Consider the following 21,857-nt stretch of genomic DNA (forward strand, 5'->3'; position numbering starts at 1 on the left):
TTTGAGTTTTTTTTTTTATTTTCACAGTGAACCGAAAGGTAGAATTATTTGGGATTGATCATCAAATTCTGACATGCGATGAAAGAATGATTGATCAATTTTTAAAATTCGTGACATAGCTTCTTCTCAGTAAATGAAAGAAATAATATCATGAACGATCTGTGTAGAATGCTGAAACAAGTAACTCTACTCACTTAATAAATCTTATTATTTAAATAGTTGGGAAACTCCTATCTTTAGTTTAAAGGCGGTACAGAAACGATAAGATCCTATTTCTTATGAAGAGTGATGATAGTAGGTACTTGTTAACGCGGTTTTATTCTAAAATTGTATTTATTTTATTTTTAAATTTTTGGATCATTGGAAACTTAGTTATTATTTATTTATTTTTTATTCGCAATGATGAATAGGGCTTTTTTGGTCACATGTTTTCTATGCAAATATAAAAATCATTTCAGAGTTTTTTCCCAAAGCTTCTTTAAATATTTTTTTCCATTCTTCAGGGGAAATTATTTATTAAGTTGTCAAAAACAACCTAATAAAAATAAATGATTAAGTAGCAAAACAATAATATTGTCAATCTGTTTGATGATGACATTTGTAATTGTTTTAAGAATTAGCACGATGAATTATTTGATATAAATAACATTTTTACATTATTCATGCAAGTTTCAAGTTTCTGATGCATGATTTTACATTTACTAGGAACAATTATAATTATATCATTTCATAGGTAGGGCATGTGTAAGATTCGAAATCAAATTTGAAGAAATATTTCAAGTGCATATTACGAACAGATGGGAATCATTAAATTGTTTTGACACAAAATTTGTCGTTTAGTGGAAGGGAGATTTGTCTTAGTGGAAACTTTTTTTTTCTTGTAGTTATAGTTATTTCAAAAACTGTTTTGTTGGTGAACTTTAATTTGGAATTCCTTACTAGGGTCTACCCACATTCACAAAATTGTACATTTTGACGAAAAACAAACAAATAAAGTTATTAATAATCATTTTTATCAAAAAACAAAACCGACTTGCATGGATCAAAACGTTTTATGGTTTTTCTAATAGTTCCTATGGTCAGCCACCAGCTTTCAAATACAAAAAGAATTATAGAAATTGGTTCACTCAGTCCAATCTTATGAGGTAACAAATACAAAAAAAAAAAAAAAATACAGACAAATTGAATACCTCCCCCTTTTTGGAAGTCGGTAAAAAAAATAGTAATATAGGATTATGGATATATATTTTAGGGCAATTTTAGATGGATCTTGTGATAATAAAATCAAGCAATCCGACTTCCCTGAAAAGAGTGTTGTCTATATTTTACAAGAAAAAACATATATTGTATGAAGAATGTAATTATAATTACATATGTGACTGAAATCAAAATTTTAACCTCAAATGTTTCCGCCAATCCACCTTATTCTGTATTGGAGGTTATAGGGGATATAAATAACCTTGTTTCAAAAAATGGGAAAGTAAATGATCCGCAAAAGCTTCAAGGAACGATCGTGAGTTAAATGTTGTATTCTGCATTCGGAGGTCTCCTTACGAGAATTTTTGACGCCAATCATTACTATACAACTTCGTCTGTTGGCCAGTTTAAATGTTGTTTTGCGAATTGCAGGTTTAGAATGCGCACTTTTGCTCTTCCGGACAAAAGGTCGGATAAGTAATGGCTATAAAAATAATTGCCTTGGGTTTCATTTTAATTGGAACATCCAAATTAGTGCCTAAGTTTGGTGTAAGATAATTTAACTATAGTGTCCGAAGATGACATATCCTGAATTTATGAATTGGTCACTGGAAAGCAATTCCGATTCGAACAATGTGACTCAAAACTTTAATTTTAATCAATGGCATCAACTTAAGCAACAATTAAGTCTAATGATGAAACTACTATCACCTCAAAAAAGGTTTAACATTCAAGAAACACGCCACACTATGTAACCAATTATTACAATTTAACTCAAACCATACACTTAATCAATGCGTCAACTTTGTTTTGATGCGAAACATTTAAAATTGTTTACCACTTAACCATAATAATTTGAAAACATTACGTCCTCCTGTCTTAAATTTTATGCGATCGTTTCATGTGTACATCTAGATAGAATATCTAAGTTGGGATATTTTTCCAAATTTGCATAAAAGCTAGAACATTAAAGTAATTTTTCTCAGAACATGACTAATGAGTAATGAAACATACTTTGCTGCTCTTTATGTTATATTAGTCATGTTCAAAATAAACAACGTAATTTTGTGTTGCTTTTGGCTGTTGACCAATTTTGGGTTGTCTCCCTTCCGGTCTCGCTAACTTTGTTTTGTTCTTTGCATCATCATCATGTCGCGCAAAAACCTCAATAAGTTCCATACAAAAGAACATTTACTGTACGAACATATGGTGTTAATTGGATGAGAATTTTTGGTTTAAATATACGATGTAAACAACAAATAATCATCTTTATTTTTTTGTAGCTTCTTTTATAGGCATTGAAAGTTCATAAATATTTTTGTTTACTTTTCGAACTTAATGAATGTTCAATATTTTGTAAGGTTTTAACATTTCTACGATGTATTTCCTGAAATTTAAGGTTCCTATCCAAAGAAAAAAATGAACTAAAAGGTCTGATAGCACCAAAGTCAATTGTTCATTAGTGTCAACTACCCATCCTTCTACCCTTTAAGCTTTACAAGTCCTTTTCATATGCGCATAGAAGATTGTTAGTAATGAATTATGAAACTTATTCTATTTCTTATTTAGATAGGGCATAGCAACAAAAAAACAAGCTTATGCTTGTGGATATGGTAATGTATGTTCCCTCATAACTTCAAAACTACTTATCATCAATTAACAAATCTAGTATCTTTGGAAGCGTATTGCTCTTCTACTGGTTATAGAGCATGTGACGTACCCTGAAGAGGCAAAAGTCATGAGCCAAACATTTTTTTCGTCAATCAGGAGTACAAACATCGCTCCTGAATGAAGCGTTCATTAGTCAGTATATATATTTATTAATTGGTTTAGTTTTGCTTTTAATCAAGAAGTTAACTTCTTCCAACTTTTATATTAGGTCACGTGACACGGCGGTAAAAGAATACTGCAATTACCGACTTTAAGTCACTTAGCCACTGTTATCAACTGTACAGTCAAAATATTAGCTGACTGGTTTATCAACAAGCCTATAATTTGTACCACTGTGATAAAGTTCTTAAACATAAAACATGTCTTATGATATAGCTAAGCTTTTTTGCAAGTTGTTCTCATATATTTTTTTTCGATTAGAGGTCATTGAATTGAAATCTAAAAGCTATACTATCGAAATTCTTAAACCCTTTTAAAAAGCTTTAAAGGAGCTATTTAATATTAATAAAAGATAAAAATTGATTTATGCTTAATTTGTAAGTCAATAACAAAACATTGTACAAAAAATTTCTATACGATATTGATATGGTCAGGGTATAGACTTAACTTAAATGATTAGCATTTAAGAATGGAAATGACTTTATTTATTATTGACAAAAGCTTTACACTTTGTAGAACATTTAGTTCTCTAATTTGCATATGTTAGCTAGCGTCTTAAAAAAAATTAACTTGTTTTGAGAAGAAATATAAAGCAAGCCTACTCTACTAAACTAAACATGTGTGTACATTTTTTTTCTTTATTTTTTTGAGAATAAATTTGATAAAAATTTTCCATATTTGGTTTTGTTTACACAAATGTGTTTGATTTGTTTCAAGCAGTCATGTGCACTTTCTGACAATTGAATATTATTATTATTATTGATTTCACTGAAAGGCAAAAAACATGTATTAATTATTTGTTTATCAGAATGTTGTCCGGAAACAAACACGTCTATTAACTTACTATATACAAATTGTATCAAAAACAAAAAACAAAGTATTTCAGGAAATTATAAAAAGAAGGTAGGTACTAAGACATCAGACCTACATTATATGACAACATTTTTAATGAAATTATAGGGGAATAGAGGCTGATGTGTGATGATAAATGCGACTTATGAATGATTTATTTAATTTTTCAATTGTTCAACAATGACAATAGATTAATTTGTAATTGGTCTTTTTTATAATTATGGGAAAATAAACACGTTTTTAAAGATAAGCTTGTGACATCTTGACACATAAGATGATGCTGTGTTTAGTAAAGCCCGAATAAAACATTTGGCAGAGGCAAAGCAATTAGTTTTTTTTTAAGTGACTAAAACCCGTATTGCTTTGCTAAAAAATTATTATTCATTGCATTCATTTATTTAGACTTAATAACCCTCAAACTGAAACCTGCAAGTTTGATCAAGGGAATCACAGTCGAAGCGAAGTAGACCGAATAGAAAGAAGTGAGAGCTTTATCTATGTATATCTTATTTTAATTGCGACTTCTCTTATAAAACGTGACTCTGCTAGAGCCCCTAACTTTTAAAGTCCCTTAAGGACGTGTGTGAATTGGATTAAATACTTAGCCGAGGATACATTTTTGACGATATTGAGGTGAAATTAATTTTCAGCTGTCAAAAATGTATCCTGCTCTGGGAGGCGGTTAAGTTTTTTTTCTTCAGGGAATACATTTTTGACAGCTGAAAATGTATCTTTTCAAAAGTAGTAAGATAACGATATTGACAAAATTGCAGAAAAAAAGGATAGAGACCTATTTTTGTCTACAGTACACTGTCAAACCCAATTTTCGTTACATCGTTTTTTTTTTCCTATTACCCAATTCTTCAAATCAACGAGCGATAAGTCTATAACAGTCGTGTTTTATTTTCCCCGTGATCCAGATCAGATCATTGTATTTGTTTGCCATACAATAAAAAAGCAAAATCCTGCTTTTGTTGTAACGCTAATAAATGCAATGATCACACGGCTAACATAAGCTCTAACCATTATGGTTAGATGGCCTTTATCTCAATTTAACAAAAATTAATATAAACTACATCATCAAAACCAGTATTTGAATCCGATTGAACTTTATATGGTCTAAGTAGAGTAAATGTTCTAAAAAGTGCTTCCAGAAATCCAATAGAACACACATATTAATGTTTAAAGTCGTTGATTTAGCTAATGCAACTGTTAAAGTTGGCTGTGAAACAGGGCCTAGGTTCCATACGTACAACGCCAACACCAATAAATAGAATTTATTACTTTATGTTGAAGCTTGTTCGAGGCCACGTTGCAAGATCGATGACCTCAGCCAATAGCTAGATTCTAGATCTGGGCCTACCACCCTTCAAGAGTGTGTGTCTGAGGGGCTCTATTACTGTGAGTCTTTCGCCGCATAACGGATGGAGATAGATAGGCGGTTCGGCTTATCTGTAGGAAAGACTGGGAAATCATCACTCTAGGCGGAGAAGGGCCTTTTCAGTTTTGTAGGATCAAAATCGAAGATATAGGGTAAAGCACGAGAACCAGTTTTGGTTCCTCAAAGCTAGTTTTGATTACATTTTAGGTGAATTGGATACCTAGGAGGCTAGTTTTTAGTTACTTAAAACAAAAATTAAGAATAGGGACTTGCTCACGTACACTGGAAAAGAAAAATTGTATTTTAAAATTACGATTAGTTTATTAGTCTTGGAATTCTAATATGTATTATTTATTTAAAAATGTGCTGTTTAAAGTGCAGGTTTTGCAATGTAATGTATTTTTTTTTAAACTGTCAATGGTAATATTGTAATATTTACCACAATATTTTTTCAGTGTAAAAAAATTGTTTTCCTTATATAATACATATGTACATAAAATTGAGTTCAAGACGGTACATTCATACAATATGGTTAAAAATAACGAAAAAAACACTTTTTTTTTTAAGTAAACAACAACAAGACGACCTTGTTACCAAAAAAAAAAAAAATAATTCTAGTATATCGGAAAACAAAGACCACTGACATCTGTCATTAAATAAATACATGGGTATTTTTTTTGTATTAAAATAACTTTCGGTTATATTTATCATTATTTTTGATTAATAACCTTATAACCAGACTTTTGTTTGACAGGTACCTACTGATATTTACATAAGTTTACTCGTGGTGAAATTCCTTTTGAAAAATAAATAGTGTTTTATTTTGTTCAAGCACGTGTTGGGTCTTTTTTGGAAAAAACACAAGTGCAAATTCTTAGGAATTAAGTTTAATTTTAAATATTAACCAAAAAAATAAACACGCGCCAGTTTAACCAAATTTAAACACTTTTCGTTAGCAACAGACAGACTGACTAGGAGAATTAAAGTTTTTATTTTTGTCACTTTTTTTAAGTCTTTGTACAATTTTATGTTTGATTAAAAACTTATTTACCAGGTTAAGCATAATGGTGTTAATAAGCCTCGTAGCACTATGTCGCAAATATTTAAGTTATACAAACATAGTTTTGTGACAATTTGTTTACAAGCTTTTATTATTTGGGATAAAATTACCAAATAAGTATTACAGTCTGTTAGTTTAAGCAGCCTTATAAAAGCTGAACTTTTGTAGCCTTTATATTTAAAGACATTTTTATACTCGCCCTGGGCTTCAAAATAAAAAATATTCTATTTTGAAAAGTAACATTTGGTGTACTCCAATTTTCGGATACTTTTCTTTCAAAACACCTAACCCGATTTCACCCAAAATTTTTGTATAAAAAAGGTCTCTAATAGCCTTAACATATGTAAATTTAAAAAAAAATTTAATATGAGTCAAAATTTAACCGGTTCCGTAGCTCGTATGTCTTTCATATTGTGTTGTGTCGTTTTATATTATTTTTTTTCTAAAAGTATACTTTATAAACAAATTATTACAGACAATTTTCAAATGCAACAAAATTAAGTTTTCGGATGGAGCAGAATAATAACGTTTACAACTTTGTTCCACTTTTCAAAAAAGCACTCTAAATTATGCCATAAATATTTATCTCATCGTGTACACATGTTTTTATGTCTTTTTTTTAACATTTAAAATAAAACAAGAAATGTATTTATAAAAAGTTTAATGATTGTTTCAGAAAAAAAAAAAAAATCCCCGGAAAATTGAACAAAGTAACCCCACTTAATGCAAAACGCAAATTAATTTTTTTTTTATGTTAAAACGTTTTCATGTAACTGGAATGTAACTTAAATACGTGTATTTGAATCATTATTTAAATATTTATTATCTAATAAATATGAAGCGATGTTAACCGACCCAGTCAAAAGTTCTAAAACAATTTAAAGAATAAACAGGGTTATAAAAAAATTTACATTTTGAATGCATTTGTCTTCCATTAAACAAAAAATATTTATTGCAAGGGTAAAATTTGAAAGCTAATGATGATAAGGAAAAAATATATACTACGCACATTATGAATTAAAATTTTATGTTTAATGCAGAATATTTTTGATTTTCAATTATTTTTTTTATGCAAAAAAAAATTGTTTATTTGCTATGCTATGATACAAAGAACTTACATTTGCAATAAATATTTTTTTTTACTAATTCATCAAAAGATACCATCTTACAACCCTGAAATACCTACAATTACTAATTGAGGATTGAATTTACCTACAAAGTAAAGTCTCAAACGAAAAATGAGATGGAGTAAAAATGCGGTTACAACTTTTAAAAATGTATGATTTGAAATTGAGGATCTTGCATCAAAAGGGTAACAAATCGCAGTAATTATTAAGTTTTTATTCAATCTAAATTAAGGATATGCCTAAATTTAAAAAATAGAGCTGATTCAAGGCCCTTAATTGTACGCTTTAACGTTATTTCCTTATAGTCCAGTGCATTTATGATGTTCATATATGGGCGACCCAGCAGTTTGTACCACCCCAAATTTTTGGCTGAATATCATTACTCTGATTTTTCGCACTCGTGAAATTCACCCTTCGGCCGCCATCTTGGATTTTTGTTTATGTTGAATATCTCGATTTCTATTTATCCTACATAAAAGTTGTGTAAACAAAAAACGTAGGCAATTAAATTTCGCGTCTTTTATGTTAACAACACTTTTTCGATATTCTGAATATTAAAAAAGTTTCAAAAAAATGACAATTTCAACGATTTGAGCACTTTTTATCAAAATTATGAAAAAACGTATCGAGAAAAGATTATTTGCCTTAAAATTCTCTACAACTTTGCTATACAACTTTTTTTTGTATCGCTATAGTTAATAAAGTTATTAATACTTTTTTGTTAAAAAATAGTCTTTTTTTACACAATGAAGAGACTTAAATATAAAAAAATTGCAGGTCCTGAATTTTCTCTTGTAACATAAAGCTATAAAATACTCATACTTATATTTCAAGATTTGGTAAAAAAAAATTAAGAAAAAAGTAAAGATAAAAAACACAAACAAAAAAGAGCATTTTTAACAAAAAAAAAATGTATTAATAACTTTTGTATTTATAGCGATAGAAAAAAAAATTTATAGCAGAGTTGTAGAGAATTTTAAGGTGAATAATCTTATCTCGGAAGATTTTTTAATAATTTTTATAAAAAGTGCTCAAAACTTTAAAATTGACACTTTTTTCTATTTTTTGATGTTTTTTTCATGAACTTCTTTTTTTTCTTGTCTCATGAATTTGATTTTCCAAGAAAAAATTGACTTATCCCTTTAACTCCGCGTCCAAAAAACAAAAACACATAGATAGAAAGATATTGGGAAAAGTATCACAAAATTACGCCAAAAGAATTGTGTATATGGGCAACCGGAAATGATTTTAAAAACTTTCAACTTCGAACATTCATTCCAATTCTTAAAAAAAATGAAAACACACATCCACACCACACTTACTACGTTGATTCATTAATTAAAAATAACAAAAAAAAAGTAATAATAATAAAAAATTTCTATATAAAATCAATACTAACGAATAAAAATATAAAGTCCTCCGCAATTCCGCCAACGCTGTTGATATTATTAAATTCTGTGGCATACTTGGCATATTATTGACTAGTGCACTAATTTCTTCCGAGCCCATAAATTGATTCATCTGATTGTGCTCTTCATCCGAATCCACCGAACTTTCACTATTACTTTGACTAGATCTTTTAATAATTTCATTTTTGTTGTTGTTGTTGTATGTTTTTGGTTTACAGCACTCCATTGGACGTGTACTTTTAAGTCTACTACCACTGTGTTTGAAATTCACCGAAGTGATAGTGTTTGATATTTTTTCAATATATTTGTTAAACATTTTTTTTTATTAAAATATTGTTTTTTATTTTTAATAGTTTATTTTTAACACAAAAAAAAATAAAATAATTATTTTTTAATTATTGACTTGATGGGCTTTGTAACGGTCTTATCAACGACAATAACTACAACTTCTGTTAAATGCTCAAATACAAATCCAGAAGACATTGTTTTTTTTTTTTTAATAAGTTATTTTGTAAAAAATGTTTAAATTAATTATTTTTGGACAATGGCACAAGTCTTTTTTTTTTTTGTAAAAAAAAAATTGGTAAAAGGAACTTTGATATAGAACAACGCAATTATGTAAAACGCGATATATCAAATCAACTTCTTTCACTTAAGTTTTCTAGATTACTGGCTTTCTAGCGCCCGATCTTCCGTGTAAGTTGGATCGTATGAAACGTTCGACTAAGCTTAAACCACCCAAAATGTTATTGTTTTATTGCTTCGTTAATTCTACACCAAGAGAACGAGAACGAGAACAACAAAAACAAACCAAACAAAAAAAAAGCAAATTAATTGTTTTTTGTCAGACACCGCAGAGCAGACCAAATCAAATATAAATGTACCCAGTACCTACCTACACACAGATAAATACTTAAACGAACTTACAAAAAAGGTGTAGAGAAAAAGTGAGCAAAATGACACCTGTCATCGAACCACTTGAGCTTCATCGTTTAACTCCGACTCTGACTTTGACTTACACAAACACAATAGAGAGAGAGATATTGTGAGTTTGAAAGCTTTTCTTAGAAGTTTTGTCGGTGAAATGCGCAGATCATAAAAATATTATATCTAAAAGATCTATCAAAACACGGGGCTAGTGATTATGACTTTTTTATTAAGATCGTGCTCCGCATTTGCAATCAGTGTTACTTGCGTAGGTTGCGACTAATTGGTCAACAAAAATGAATATCAAACCAAAGAACAAATAAAGACACAAACAGCTCAACAGTGTCGCTGACCGGTGTGGTAGAGCCGGTGTGCGGAATGGTCAAGTTCAAGACCGATAAATAATTACATTGTAATTTAAAAGTTTTATGAAAGAAAGAAAGATACGAAGAGGTGTCAAAACCTTTTGAATTGATTAGATTCAATACAATGAGGTGACAAGGGCTCGGCTTGTCCAAAATTCAAATGATTTTATTTCGAATTGCCAGTGTGACCAGCCTTCATACTGTTGTTTCATATGTAGAAAAGGGAAACGAATAAACAAGCTTATCTTTAAGTTTTACTTGTTGCACTGAATAAGCAATGAATTTGTGATAAAGATTCAACTAAAGTTTGAAAAAGAAATAGGTTATTTCCACTGACCCAAATATATATTATTTAAGCTGAATTTGAATGAGCATTTGCGTTTTCGATTAAGAAGATTTTAAAAAATATGTTCGTTTAGTTCTAGCTATTATTCTAGTATTTGCAACGAAATCGCCAATTTGGAGCGATATTTTGCAACAACAATTTAAAAATTTTTGACATTTTCACTTTAATGCGTCATTTTACTTGTTATCGGTCCCTCTTTTCACTGCGTCGATCATTATTCTCCATCTGTTGATTAGAAGCCTAAACCATCAATTTCCGTCGCACGAGATTGCATGAGTTCCTAAAACTTTGAAGCCGTTTTTCGCAAAACTACAATTTTGCAGTTTCAAGTTTTTTGAGTTACCGTGTAATAGCAGACTTAGGAGAATTTAAATTACACAGCCACACAAAAAAACAAATAAAAAGTTCTGAACTGGGGATGCGACTATTTTTTTGGGTCGCTGAAACCGAAGTCCATTCTGCCCCATCACGATAACCTCAAAAAATGTCACAGCCACACAATTTTTTTATCTGAGGAGGATGCGACTATGGTAATTATGTGTATGTTTTCCGAGTCGCTTAAACCAGATTCGAAGTCTATTTTGCCCTATCATGCACTCAGAGACCAAAATAGTTATTATCGGGATAACTATTAAAATAGTTAAAAAAATTGTTATTTTTGACTATTTTAATAGTCAATCGAAGTAGGTACTCGTATTCTCCAAATTAAGGGGGGAAATCCCTCTGAAATTTTTTTTGTTTGCATTATTTTTGTTTTGCCTAGTAAATTCATTTATGAACCGAAGAAACTATTTTCAGTGGTCTTAGCCTTAAATGAAGCCTCAAAGTCCCTAAATAGTCCGAAAACCCATGCGCTCCGAACCTACCATAGTACGAAAACGAAAACTTTAAACGCATTTTTTTCGAAACTAGTTTTTTTCCGCGCCGTGCAATGTAACTCAAAAACTAATGAAGCTATAGACTTGAAATTTGAAGCAAATTACTCCTTAACTTATTGGCCACAACATGAACCTAAAAGTTGAATAAAATCTGTACATTAAATATTTTTTTTAACTACTTCTTTGTAAAAAAAACATGGTTTTTTTCGTTTTTTTGATTTCTAATTTTTATTTTTCATTTAAAAAAAATAAATTTAGGTTCATGCAATGCGTACTAATATCATCTAACGGAAAAAAATTTCCTTTTTGATTTAAGATGATTTCCTGGACCTGTGCATTGCACGGCGTAAACTAGAGTCGTCAACTTTGAAAGGCTCCAGAGCCGCCATTTTGTAATTTTTTTATTTCAAACAATTTTTTTTTTCAATTCTTGATAATGTCAGTAATATCTTGTCTTTTTCCAAATTTCAATAAGTGCTTTCAGTTTTTCATAAAAAAAATAGTGAAAAAGGTGTCGTCCGGAGGGATTTCCCCTCTTAAACCTTTCGATATTTCGATATTATCGCATTAAAGAAACAGCAATGTCAAATAAACACGCTGCTAGCTTAAATTATTTTATTTTCCCAATAAGAAATTCACATTATGTCGTCGGTCGATATGATACAAGAAATGCAAAAAAAAAAGAGTTAATAATTCAGATGTTTTTAGAAAGGCCTTTTTGCATAGAATTATATAACTACTTCAAATATTTTCATAGATATTACAATAAATTCATCATAAAATTAAATCAAATGACTAAGTAACATTAATTTTAAGAATTTAGTACCGTACCTTGATGTTAACAAACAAATTTAAAAGTAACAGAATTTCCGGGGATAAGTTGAATATACGGGCGTATTCAACACTTTTATTTGTAAATCTAAACTTCTTCTATTTGATAGTTGAATCATTTATTTGCAAAACATGATAAGTCCATGATTTTAAATTTTTCAGGAGAAGAAAAAAACGTTCTATTTTCTTTTGATATGCGTAGAAAAATTTATAAAAAATATATTCTGTAGAACTCTTGCCTAGCTACAAAATACCGTTTCGTTTTTAATTTTTGGAGCGATAGCTCAAAAGATAAAAAATAAAAACGCTTTTGGACTTATCATACTTTGAAAATAAACGGATGTTAAATTAGTTTTTAAATGGATATGCAATTTTGCTTTTAGCCCCAGTCTATCAAACAATTGTATTTGAGAATAAAATACAATGTCCGGACTAATTATTTAACTTTAAAGTAGCTTTAAACTTAAGATTTTCAGCCATTAATCTAATATACCATTTACGCAAAAAGAAGCTGTTGTTTATTTTCAAAAGATGATAAGTCCGGGACTTATTCTATTTTTGATACTAAAAAAATATTTCGCGTAGCTGTAAAATCGGATATAGATGGAGTAGATACTTCATATTTTAAAGACAGGCGTGGTTATCCCTGGAGTACAAATTTAGTCAAAAAAACGAATTTTGAAAAAAAGTGGACTTATCATGTTTTGCAAATAAATGGTTCAGTTATGCAGAACAAAAAATAATAACCATATAACTCTAACTGGGAGGTGTTTGTACTTGATCGACTGAACAAATTATAATGTTGTTTGCAGAAAAACACGAAAGGGTACTTAATAATTTCAATCGCTCATTGTAAATAAATCTTGAGTGCTCGAGAAATTGACTAGCCACTTATTTGTCCCTTTATAGCAAATACCTAAACAAAATCAGGTTCATTTTTATTGTTATGTGAGAGGTTCCCTTTCGAAAATTAGAAATATTATATTTGTTCTGTTGTGTTTCCACTAAAAATACAGTTGTAGTAAGATTTCTTTTAAAATTCAATTAGTATGAATCTAAAATTAATAAATCGGTCACACTGTTATTAAATAGCTTCTTAGTCTTGACTGAGTCATTATTATCAATGGAGAGCCCCCACACACAAATACATAAATAAAATTTGTAAAACGAAAAAATAAAATGCATATAACCGGAAATGCCGTATAAAGGATTTCATTTGAAAGCAGATCAACTAAAATGAACAAAATCTGTAAAGTCAAAAAGAGAAAACAAAAAAAAAAACAACAACAAAATCAAAACCAATACCAAAAAATCCTGTTGTAGAGCGCTGACCTTTTTTAATGACAGTTTCCGTACGATAAATTTATTTTTATCTGGGGCTTTCGATGGGGCGATCCAATGCGCGACTTAATAATCATCCGCATGCGATTGCTATCGTGTTTTAAGTGCGTCAATAATACAAAGCTGTGCTTCTAAGAATATAGCCTGTTGTGTTAAAAATATGCCCTAAGTTGGACAAAATTAGAACTGAGCGGTAAAATATATTTTTAAATTTAAAAAGCTGGTTTCGGCTTTAATATTTTTTGTTTCGTTTTGGCAAATAAATAAAAATAAAAAAAAGAGTTTGAAAAACCGCTAATTCGTTTACGTTATTTGACATTATTACACCACAGGCGGTTGGGTTGTTTAGTTTCTTTTTATTTTGTTTTGTTATTTTGTATTGATGCAAGGAATGGTAAAATAAATGCAGACCACCATAACAAGTGATAATTATTTAAATGGGTGAAAAACCAATTACCTTCTTTTTAACAAGGAAGTGCGGCATATTTTGTATTAAATAATGATAATGAGACTAATGATCTTTTAAATCTATATGCCAGAAACAGATTAAACAAATCTTATGACGTCTGTCGGTTTGTCCGGTGACGCTTTGGTTATAATATAAATTAATTGGGTTTCATAAAGTCTTTGTTAAAACAACTAAAAAGCAGACTTAAATAAACCCAGACTTCTTGTTTAGTTTTGAATTTAAATAAGAAAGCAGGTTAATTGTCAAAAAGGCACTTGGTTGGTTCCGTGGATTGTACCATACTAAAATCATAAAACGAAAGTTTTTTTTACAATTTCTTTTCACAAGTTTTTTTTTAATTCAAAGGACAGACAAACAGGACAGCCCAACTTGTTTGCGAACTATAAGTTCCAATTGTTGCTATTTGGTAATTTTGCTATAGCACCGAAGTAAAGTTGCCGGCCGCAAGGCTTTTTGAGAGCTGTACCACAGCCGCACCTCGATCAAAATTTATTTATTACCAAACCACTGCCGAACCACAGCCGCATCATGATATCAAAAATTACTAGTTCAGCGAACCACAATCGCACGCAACGTGGGCAACATTTTTCCGCCAACCTGATGTGTTTCCGCGCTCAGAAAAAGATTGTTTTAAAAAATCCAATTCCTTTTTTTGCTGGTTTTTCTGCTTTCTATTACTGCGTTTCAAAATTCTGTAAATTCAGAATAATGCATTTCAAGGTTCTGGTAATCTAAAATTCTGTAAATGGAAAAATAAATTGGTTTGAAAAGAAAAAAAAGTGGAAATAACATACATATTACGTTTTTTATTTCTTTTACAAAGCTTTGAAAACCAGAGACTACAGAATTTTTAAAAGCAGAATTATGAATTTACAGATGTTGTTTAAATACGGAATCTTAGATTAACATAATTTTTAAATGCAGGATTCTAAATTCACAGAATTTTGTAATACAGAGTAATTATCATACAGAATTTTTATTGCAAACAAAGATGCAGAATTTCGGAATATAAATTTTTCTCAAAAGAAAGATTAAACTTTTATTTGTTTCAATCTCGTAGATGTTAAAAATCTTTGTTTAAAAGAAATTTTTGACAGACAAAATATTACCTAATAGTCTAAGAGCCCAGAGCAGATTTTGGGAGTTTTTGGATAACCGAAAATGGGTCATATGTATGTGTAGGTAATAGCGTCCTGATGAAGAATTCGAAAGTCTGGCAGGTTTATTTCACGGCATTCTATGGTTTATGGGGAGTTGAAAAATGCATTTTTTCCGATTTTTGTGTCGAGTATATAACCACTTTAATTCATATAGAGCCGATAGAGGGCGATACCTTGATTGCAAAAAGTTCGGTCCCAGACGTTTTATTCGCGGCATTACCCCCGCCAGACGTCCTTGAAGATTCGCGAAATGGCGATTTTCATACAAAAGTCAGAATATTATTTTTTGCAAGATATATAACCGTCTGGTGGTACCTATTAAGAAATCACCACTACCCCTTGATAGAAAATAAATTAGTGCCAGACGTTTTAACCACGGCATTACCCCCGCCAGACGTTCTTGAAGAGTCGCGAAATGGCGATTTTCGTACAAAAGTCAGAATATTATTTTTTGCAAGATATATAACCGTCTGGTGGTACCTATTAAAAAATCACCACTACCCCCTGATAGAAAATAAATTAGTGCCAGACGTTTTAACCACGGCATTACCCCCGCCAGACGTCCTTGAAGAGTCGCGAAATGGCGATTTTCGTACAAAAGTCAGAATATTATTTTTTGCAAGATATATAACCGTCTGGTGGTACCTATTAAAAAATCACCACTACCCCCTGATAGAAAATAAATTAGTGCCAGACGTTTTAACCACGGCATTACCCCCGCCAGACGTCCTTGAAGAGTCGCGAAATGGCGATTTTCGTACAAAAGTCAGAATATTATTTTTTGCAAGATATATAACCGTCTGGTGGTACCTATTAAAAAATCACCACTACCCCTTGATAGAAAATAAATTAGTGCCAGACGTTTTAACCACGGCATTACCCCCGCCAGACGTTCTTGAAGAGTCGCGAAATGGCGATTTTCGTACAAAAGTCAGAATATTATTTTTTGCAAGATATATAACCGTCTGGTGGTACCTATTAAAAAATCACCACTACCCCCTGATAGAAAATAAATTAAGGCCAGACGTTTTAACCACGGCATTACCCCCGCCAGACGTCCTTGAAGAGTCGCGAAATGGCGATTTTCATACAAAAGTCAGAATATTATTTTTTGCAAGATATATAACCGTCTGGTGGTACCTATTAAAAAATCACCACTACCCCCTGATAGAAAATAAATTAGTGCCAGACGTTTTATCCACGGCATTACCCCCGCCAGACGTCCTTGAAGAGTCGCGAAATTGCGATTTTCATACAAAAGTCAGAATATTATTTTTTGCAAGATATATAACCGTCTGGTGGTACCTATTAAAAAATCACCACTACCCCTTGATAGAAAATAAATTAGTGCCAGACGTTTTAACCACGGCATTACCCCCACCAGACGTCCTTGAAAAGTCCCGAAATAACGACTTTTGCATGAAAATCGTTATTTCGCGACTCTTCAAGGTCGTCTGGCGGGGGTAATGCCGTGGTTAAAACGTCTGGCACTAATTAATTTTCTATCAGGGGGTAGTGGTGATTTTTTATTAGGTACCACCAGACGGTTATATATCTTGCAAAAAATAATATTCTGACTTTTGTATGAAAATCGCCATTTCGCGACTCTTCAAGGACGTCTGGCGGGGGTAATGCCGTGGTTAAAACGTCTGGCCTTAATTTATTTTCTATCAGGGGGTAGTGGTGATTTTTTAATAGGTACCACCAGACGGTTATATATCTTGCAAAAAATAATATTCTGACTTTTGTATGAAAATCGCCATTTCGCGACTCTTCAAGGACGTCTGGCGGGGGTAATGCCGTGGTTAAAACGTCTGGCACTAATTTATTTTCTATCAAGGGGTAGTGGTGATTTCTTAATAGGTACCACCAGACGGTTATATATCTTGCAAAAAATAATATTCTGACTTTTGTATGAAAATCGCCATTTCGCGAATCTTCAAGGACGTCTGGCGGGGGTAATGCCGCGAATAAAACGTCTGGGACCGAACTTTTTGCAATCAAGGTATCGCCCTCTATCGGCTCTATATGAATTAAAGTGGTTATATACTCGACACAAAAATCGGAAAAAATGCATTTTTCAACTCCCCATAAACCATAGAATGCCGTGAAATAAACCTGCCAGACTTTCGAATTCTTCATCAGGACGGTATTACCTACACATACATATGACTCATTTTCGGTTATCCAAAAACTCCCAAAATCTGCTCTGGGCTCTCGGTCTATAAGTATTCAAATAAAAATTTAAAAAATTTTAATCCTCGAGGTTTTTAATTTTTTATAACAAGATACAAATCTATGGAAACGTTAAAAAGTTACGACCGTTTTTCTAAATTTGAAAATTTCATTCATATTTGATTCAATCTGAGCTAATTTTATCCTTTATATGCTCAATATCTATAACTAATGGGAAGACAAAAACCACCAATTTAATAAGAACATCAAAAATTGCGTTTTTTCTCAAATTTTTTATAATGTTTTATTTTTTTAAACAACTCATATCGATGAAAATTTAATTTTCTACAATTAGTTACTTGAGTAATAATGAGGAATTCGGCTTGGCTTTCCAAGTAAAATGAATCTGGACAAAAACTAGAAAAGTAACAAAAAGATTCGAAATTGTTTATCTTTACAAAAATAGTCTTTAAACTACTCCATAGACTTTTAAGAAAGAACAAAAATTAGAAGAAATCATCTCGAAAAAAAAGTTGTAATGTGATTTGTCAGTTCCTGGGTTAAAAAAAAATGAGTTATATTTAAGTTATAAAACAGTGTAATCAATCAAATATCGACATCGAATATCTAAGAGATGTAAACCTAGCAACGTATAGTATAAACAAAACAAAGAATAACAACAAAATTACGTCTATCTCTTATCTGCGAAATTTCAAAATACTGAACTGGCTTTCTAATTCTAAGATAAACTCTTCGTTCGTGTATTTTTCTCTTATTCAAACTTGGAATTCTAACAGATTAGAAAAAAAAAAAAAAAAACAATCAGCCAAAGTTCAACTGTCCAGTGCAAAAATATAGAATGTAATAATTGCTTTTTTTTTCTCTCTTAGAGACAACCAAACATTCTTTCGATGCTTTCTTTTCCGCATTATAAACTTCCCATGTAACATTACAAGCAATGAAAACTATCAAAAGAAAGTGAAAGGATTGCATCTTTTTATCCGCTTGCCTCGATGTACATTGTTGCTAAACGTCAATAATTAGAAAGTTTAAATGTCATCACGAGGGGAAAAACAAAAACAAAACTGATTCTATTAACACTGAGAATTTCTAATGAAGTCATGTAGCAATTATGATTTAAAGCACATAAACTGTTCTAAGAACTTTGTATCTATTCATATAAGTAACCACGTGCTGTGTTTTAGAACGTTCTTGCTCAACACAAACACAAAACAGCTAGCTACCTGATTTAAACTCGAGCCAATACGGTTGGAAGGAAATTCATCATATCAATGCTAACTACAACGAGCCGGAAAACTAAAACCTCTTTATAAACTTGTGGTTTGGGTAATTGACGTAAGATAAAGACGCGGCTTGTTCGCCATACGAATACAAATTACTTCTTTAAACTCAAAAATAACCAACAGATCCGATCAAACAGATCAACAGACTACGAAGAAAAAGTACTTAAATTCCTACAGTCAGATGGTTATGAATTGAATTTAGGAAGCACTTGAAAAGTCAAATTCTCAATGTCACAGAGCCTAGTAAACTTTGGTAAATTCGACCAATAAACAGTTTAAATACAAAAATCTTTCTTCCAAAACGCCGAACTATATTCTTCGAGTGGTTTCGAATTTTATTGTTTTTAAATGAAATGTCAATTGCAAGATGTGCACTGGATACTAATATCATTGTTATGAGTATTGTTTTCGCTTGTATAGTGTAATCGTGACTTTTGGCACATACTCAAAGTGAGTTAAGTCCGTATTGCTCCTCCTTTTCTGTTATTTTTGTTCGCTGAAATTAAACGATTTTTCCAGACTTGGTTATGATTTTAAATTGATATTTTTATCCAATTCAAAATCTACGTAAATTTCATTCTGAAACCGCAAACAAAATATTCGTGGGGAACTCCTTAAAATTATGCGACCACAGCTTGGGACTGCAAATGAGTGTGACCATCTTGTTTTGCTGTATTTTCCGTTTCACGGCAAGTTGATTGAGTTATTTAGTCATTATTATTTGCTTGTTTTCCATCTTTGTTCATTTTGATTGCTACTTTATGAGTTGAGTATAAGCAATTGTACCTATATTTAACAAAATAAAAATAAAAATAAATTATCGTATAGTGGGGTTTTGTTGAGCTACAAAAAACAAGTAAACTTAATATTCTTTACGTTGCTTTATTTTCAATCACTTTTCAATGCCAAGTAATGTCGCTGCTCTGACATTTTAACTGACTAACACCTCCCATATTTGACACAAATGTATACATTACAATTTTGGTTTGGAAAATGCTTTGACATCTGAGTGAAAAAAGCTAGTACAAATGTAGTAGGCTTAAGGTTTGTGCACTGATCTGAGACCTGATCTTGATTATGACCTTAATAATATTTATTTCCCATTCAATGAACCGGTAGTAAATAATTTAATTGCATGACTGCAACTGTTTACTGAGCAACGACGGTGGGAGATTTATATAATTTTTATACAATTAAGTACTTCGGAAAACGTAGAGGACATACATTTTAAGACTCGAAAAAAAAGTATCTCTGATTTCTGCAAGTTAAGTTGCTTTCCGGTAGGTACGTGTTGGAATTTTTGGTTTGTTTGTTGACGATTGAAAATAAATTGAATTCTTATTTAGTCGAAGTTGGCGGCGTATTGAAATTATGTTTAATAGATCTCGATTGCGGTTTCTGTATATCGACATCACATGACTGCAAACATCGGAACCATTCATTCAAATTTAAACACTAAACAATTGGAACCAGGTCAAAAAAAGTAAAAAATAAGTTTTGAACTCTGTTAATAGGCCACCATGGAACCAAAAGGTTTATTACATTGTCTCTTTGAACTAATAGATTCTGATTAGAGAATCATATTATGAAAGGATATATGTATGTTAGCTTTTATTAAAGTATTTAAATGGTTGTTTAACTTCTAAATTTAGCGGTTCGTAAGTACCAAATTATTACAATTCCAAATTTAAGGTTACATAACGATCAATTAACTTAAACTCAATTGAAAATAAAGCAACTTTTTTATTGAAAAGTTATGACATTTTATATAAAAGGTTTGTGCGTGAAATTAATCAGTTACGCAGATAAAAGACCAGTAGAGTAAGTATGACCGCCTTACAATCTGAGACTTTGTAAGTTTTCCAGCTAAATTTAGAAGAGATTGTCTGAGATAGTCGTTAGTTAGCATACAGTGTAAACATTTACGTAAGCCTTAATTAAAACCTACATGTGTAATCCCAGCCACAGACATATTTGGTTAAGAACTTGCCTTTCTTAATATTTTTTACTGAAAACATGAATGCACCGAGAATTTTTGTAAACAACAAGTAAGAAAAATAATTCAAACGTTTAGAAGCAAAGGAAACAATAGCAAAACAGGTTGGCTGTTTTCAAAATATGGTCTCAAATGATTTAGTTTTGACCAGCCTGTAGTAACACAATCGGCGGAAACAAAGTTTTGCTAAAACTTACCCGGTTACCACCTAAACCTAAATAAAAACGGACCTAAGCTTTAATTTAAAAACCTCAACAATAAGACGATGCACAGTGGGGAACCTTGTATGGGAAAGTGGAAAAAACTGCGTAAAATCTAAACTACTGGACTTTTTTTGATGAAATTTTCAGGAATAATAGGAAACGCCCAGCTCACTAAAGTGAAAAATAGCTATTTAAGTTGAAAAAAAACTCGAAAACTAGTACTTTTGCATGAAATTTAAAGTAACCAAAATATACTTTTTAGAAGGTTTTCGTTATGTTGAACTCGAATCCGAAGTCAAAAATAATTTATCAGCTCCTGTTTTTGAAATATTACTATTAAAAAATGCAAAAAAAAGTTGTTTTTTTTTACTATTTCGGACCTTAATAACTGATTTCCTTCTTTCAAAACCTGTTTACATCTTTTCGATATCTTTTTCACTGCTTAAGATATCTTGAGTTGTTTGGAATGTTATATCTACCATAGAAATTATACCGTCTTTATGATACCGCCTTTATCTTACTACATTTTAAGATATCTCGGGAAATGAAAAAGATATCGAAAAGATTTAAACAGGGCTTGGAAGAAGGAAATGAGTTCTAATAGAAACCGTAACTAAATAAGTTCAAACAATATTCCTTATATAAAAGAATACGGTCCGAAATAGTAAAAAAAAAAAAGTTTTTTTGCATTTTCAAAAACGGGAGCTGATTAATTTTTTCTGACTTCGGATTCGAGTTCAGCACATCGAAAACCTTCAGAAAAGTATATTTTGGTTTCAGCAAAAAAAAAAATTAATTTTGTAAACCAGTGTTACATGTTAGGTAGGTACTAAAAAAAATTAAGTCAGGTTTAAAATGCATGTAATTTCAACTTCAAATGGTTCTAGAAGACGAATCCGGACGGTTCCGGATGAGATTTTTGCAGGGAATTCTTACTTAAAGCCTACACTATCCGGTGGAATCAACGGGACAATGGCAGCAAATGGCGGTAGTACTTGAAAATCTA

The 21,857-nt window shown here is 31.0% G+C and overlaps 1 protein-coding gene across 3 annotated transcripts in view; it reads right to left on the reverse strand.

Annotated features, from left to right (window-relative positions):
• The window catches only part of LOC129918807 (tyrosine-protein phosphatase corkscrew), a 38,743-nt gene that overhangs the window by 11,340 nt on the left and 5,546 nt on the right, over nt 1–21,857 (reverse strand). Inside the window, exon 1 of one of the 3 annotated variants that reach the window (XM_055999543.1) lies at nt 8,847–9,192. The exons of the other annotated variants lie outside the window; for them this stretch is intronic. Within the exon in view, the coding sequence (XP_055855518.1) occupies nt 8,847–9,172 (326 nt within the window). The 5' untranslated portion in view covers nt 9,173–9,192. Of the gene's footprint in view, nt 1–8,846; nt 9,193–21,857 lie in introns of those variants that run through there. 3 annotated transcript variants of the gene reach the window in all.

This window comes from Episyrphus balteatus, chromosome 4, assembly GCF_945859705.1.
Source record: "Episyrphus balteatus chromosome 4, idEpiBalt1.1, whole genome shotgun sequence".
Taxonomy (NCBI): Eukaryota; Metazoa; Arthropoda; class Insecta; order Diptera; family Syrphidae; genus Episyrphus; species Episyrphus balteatus.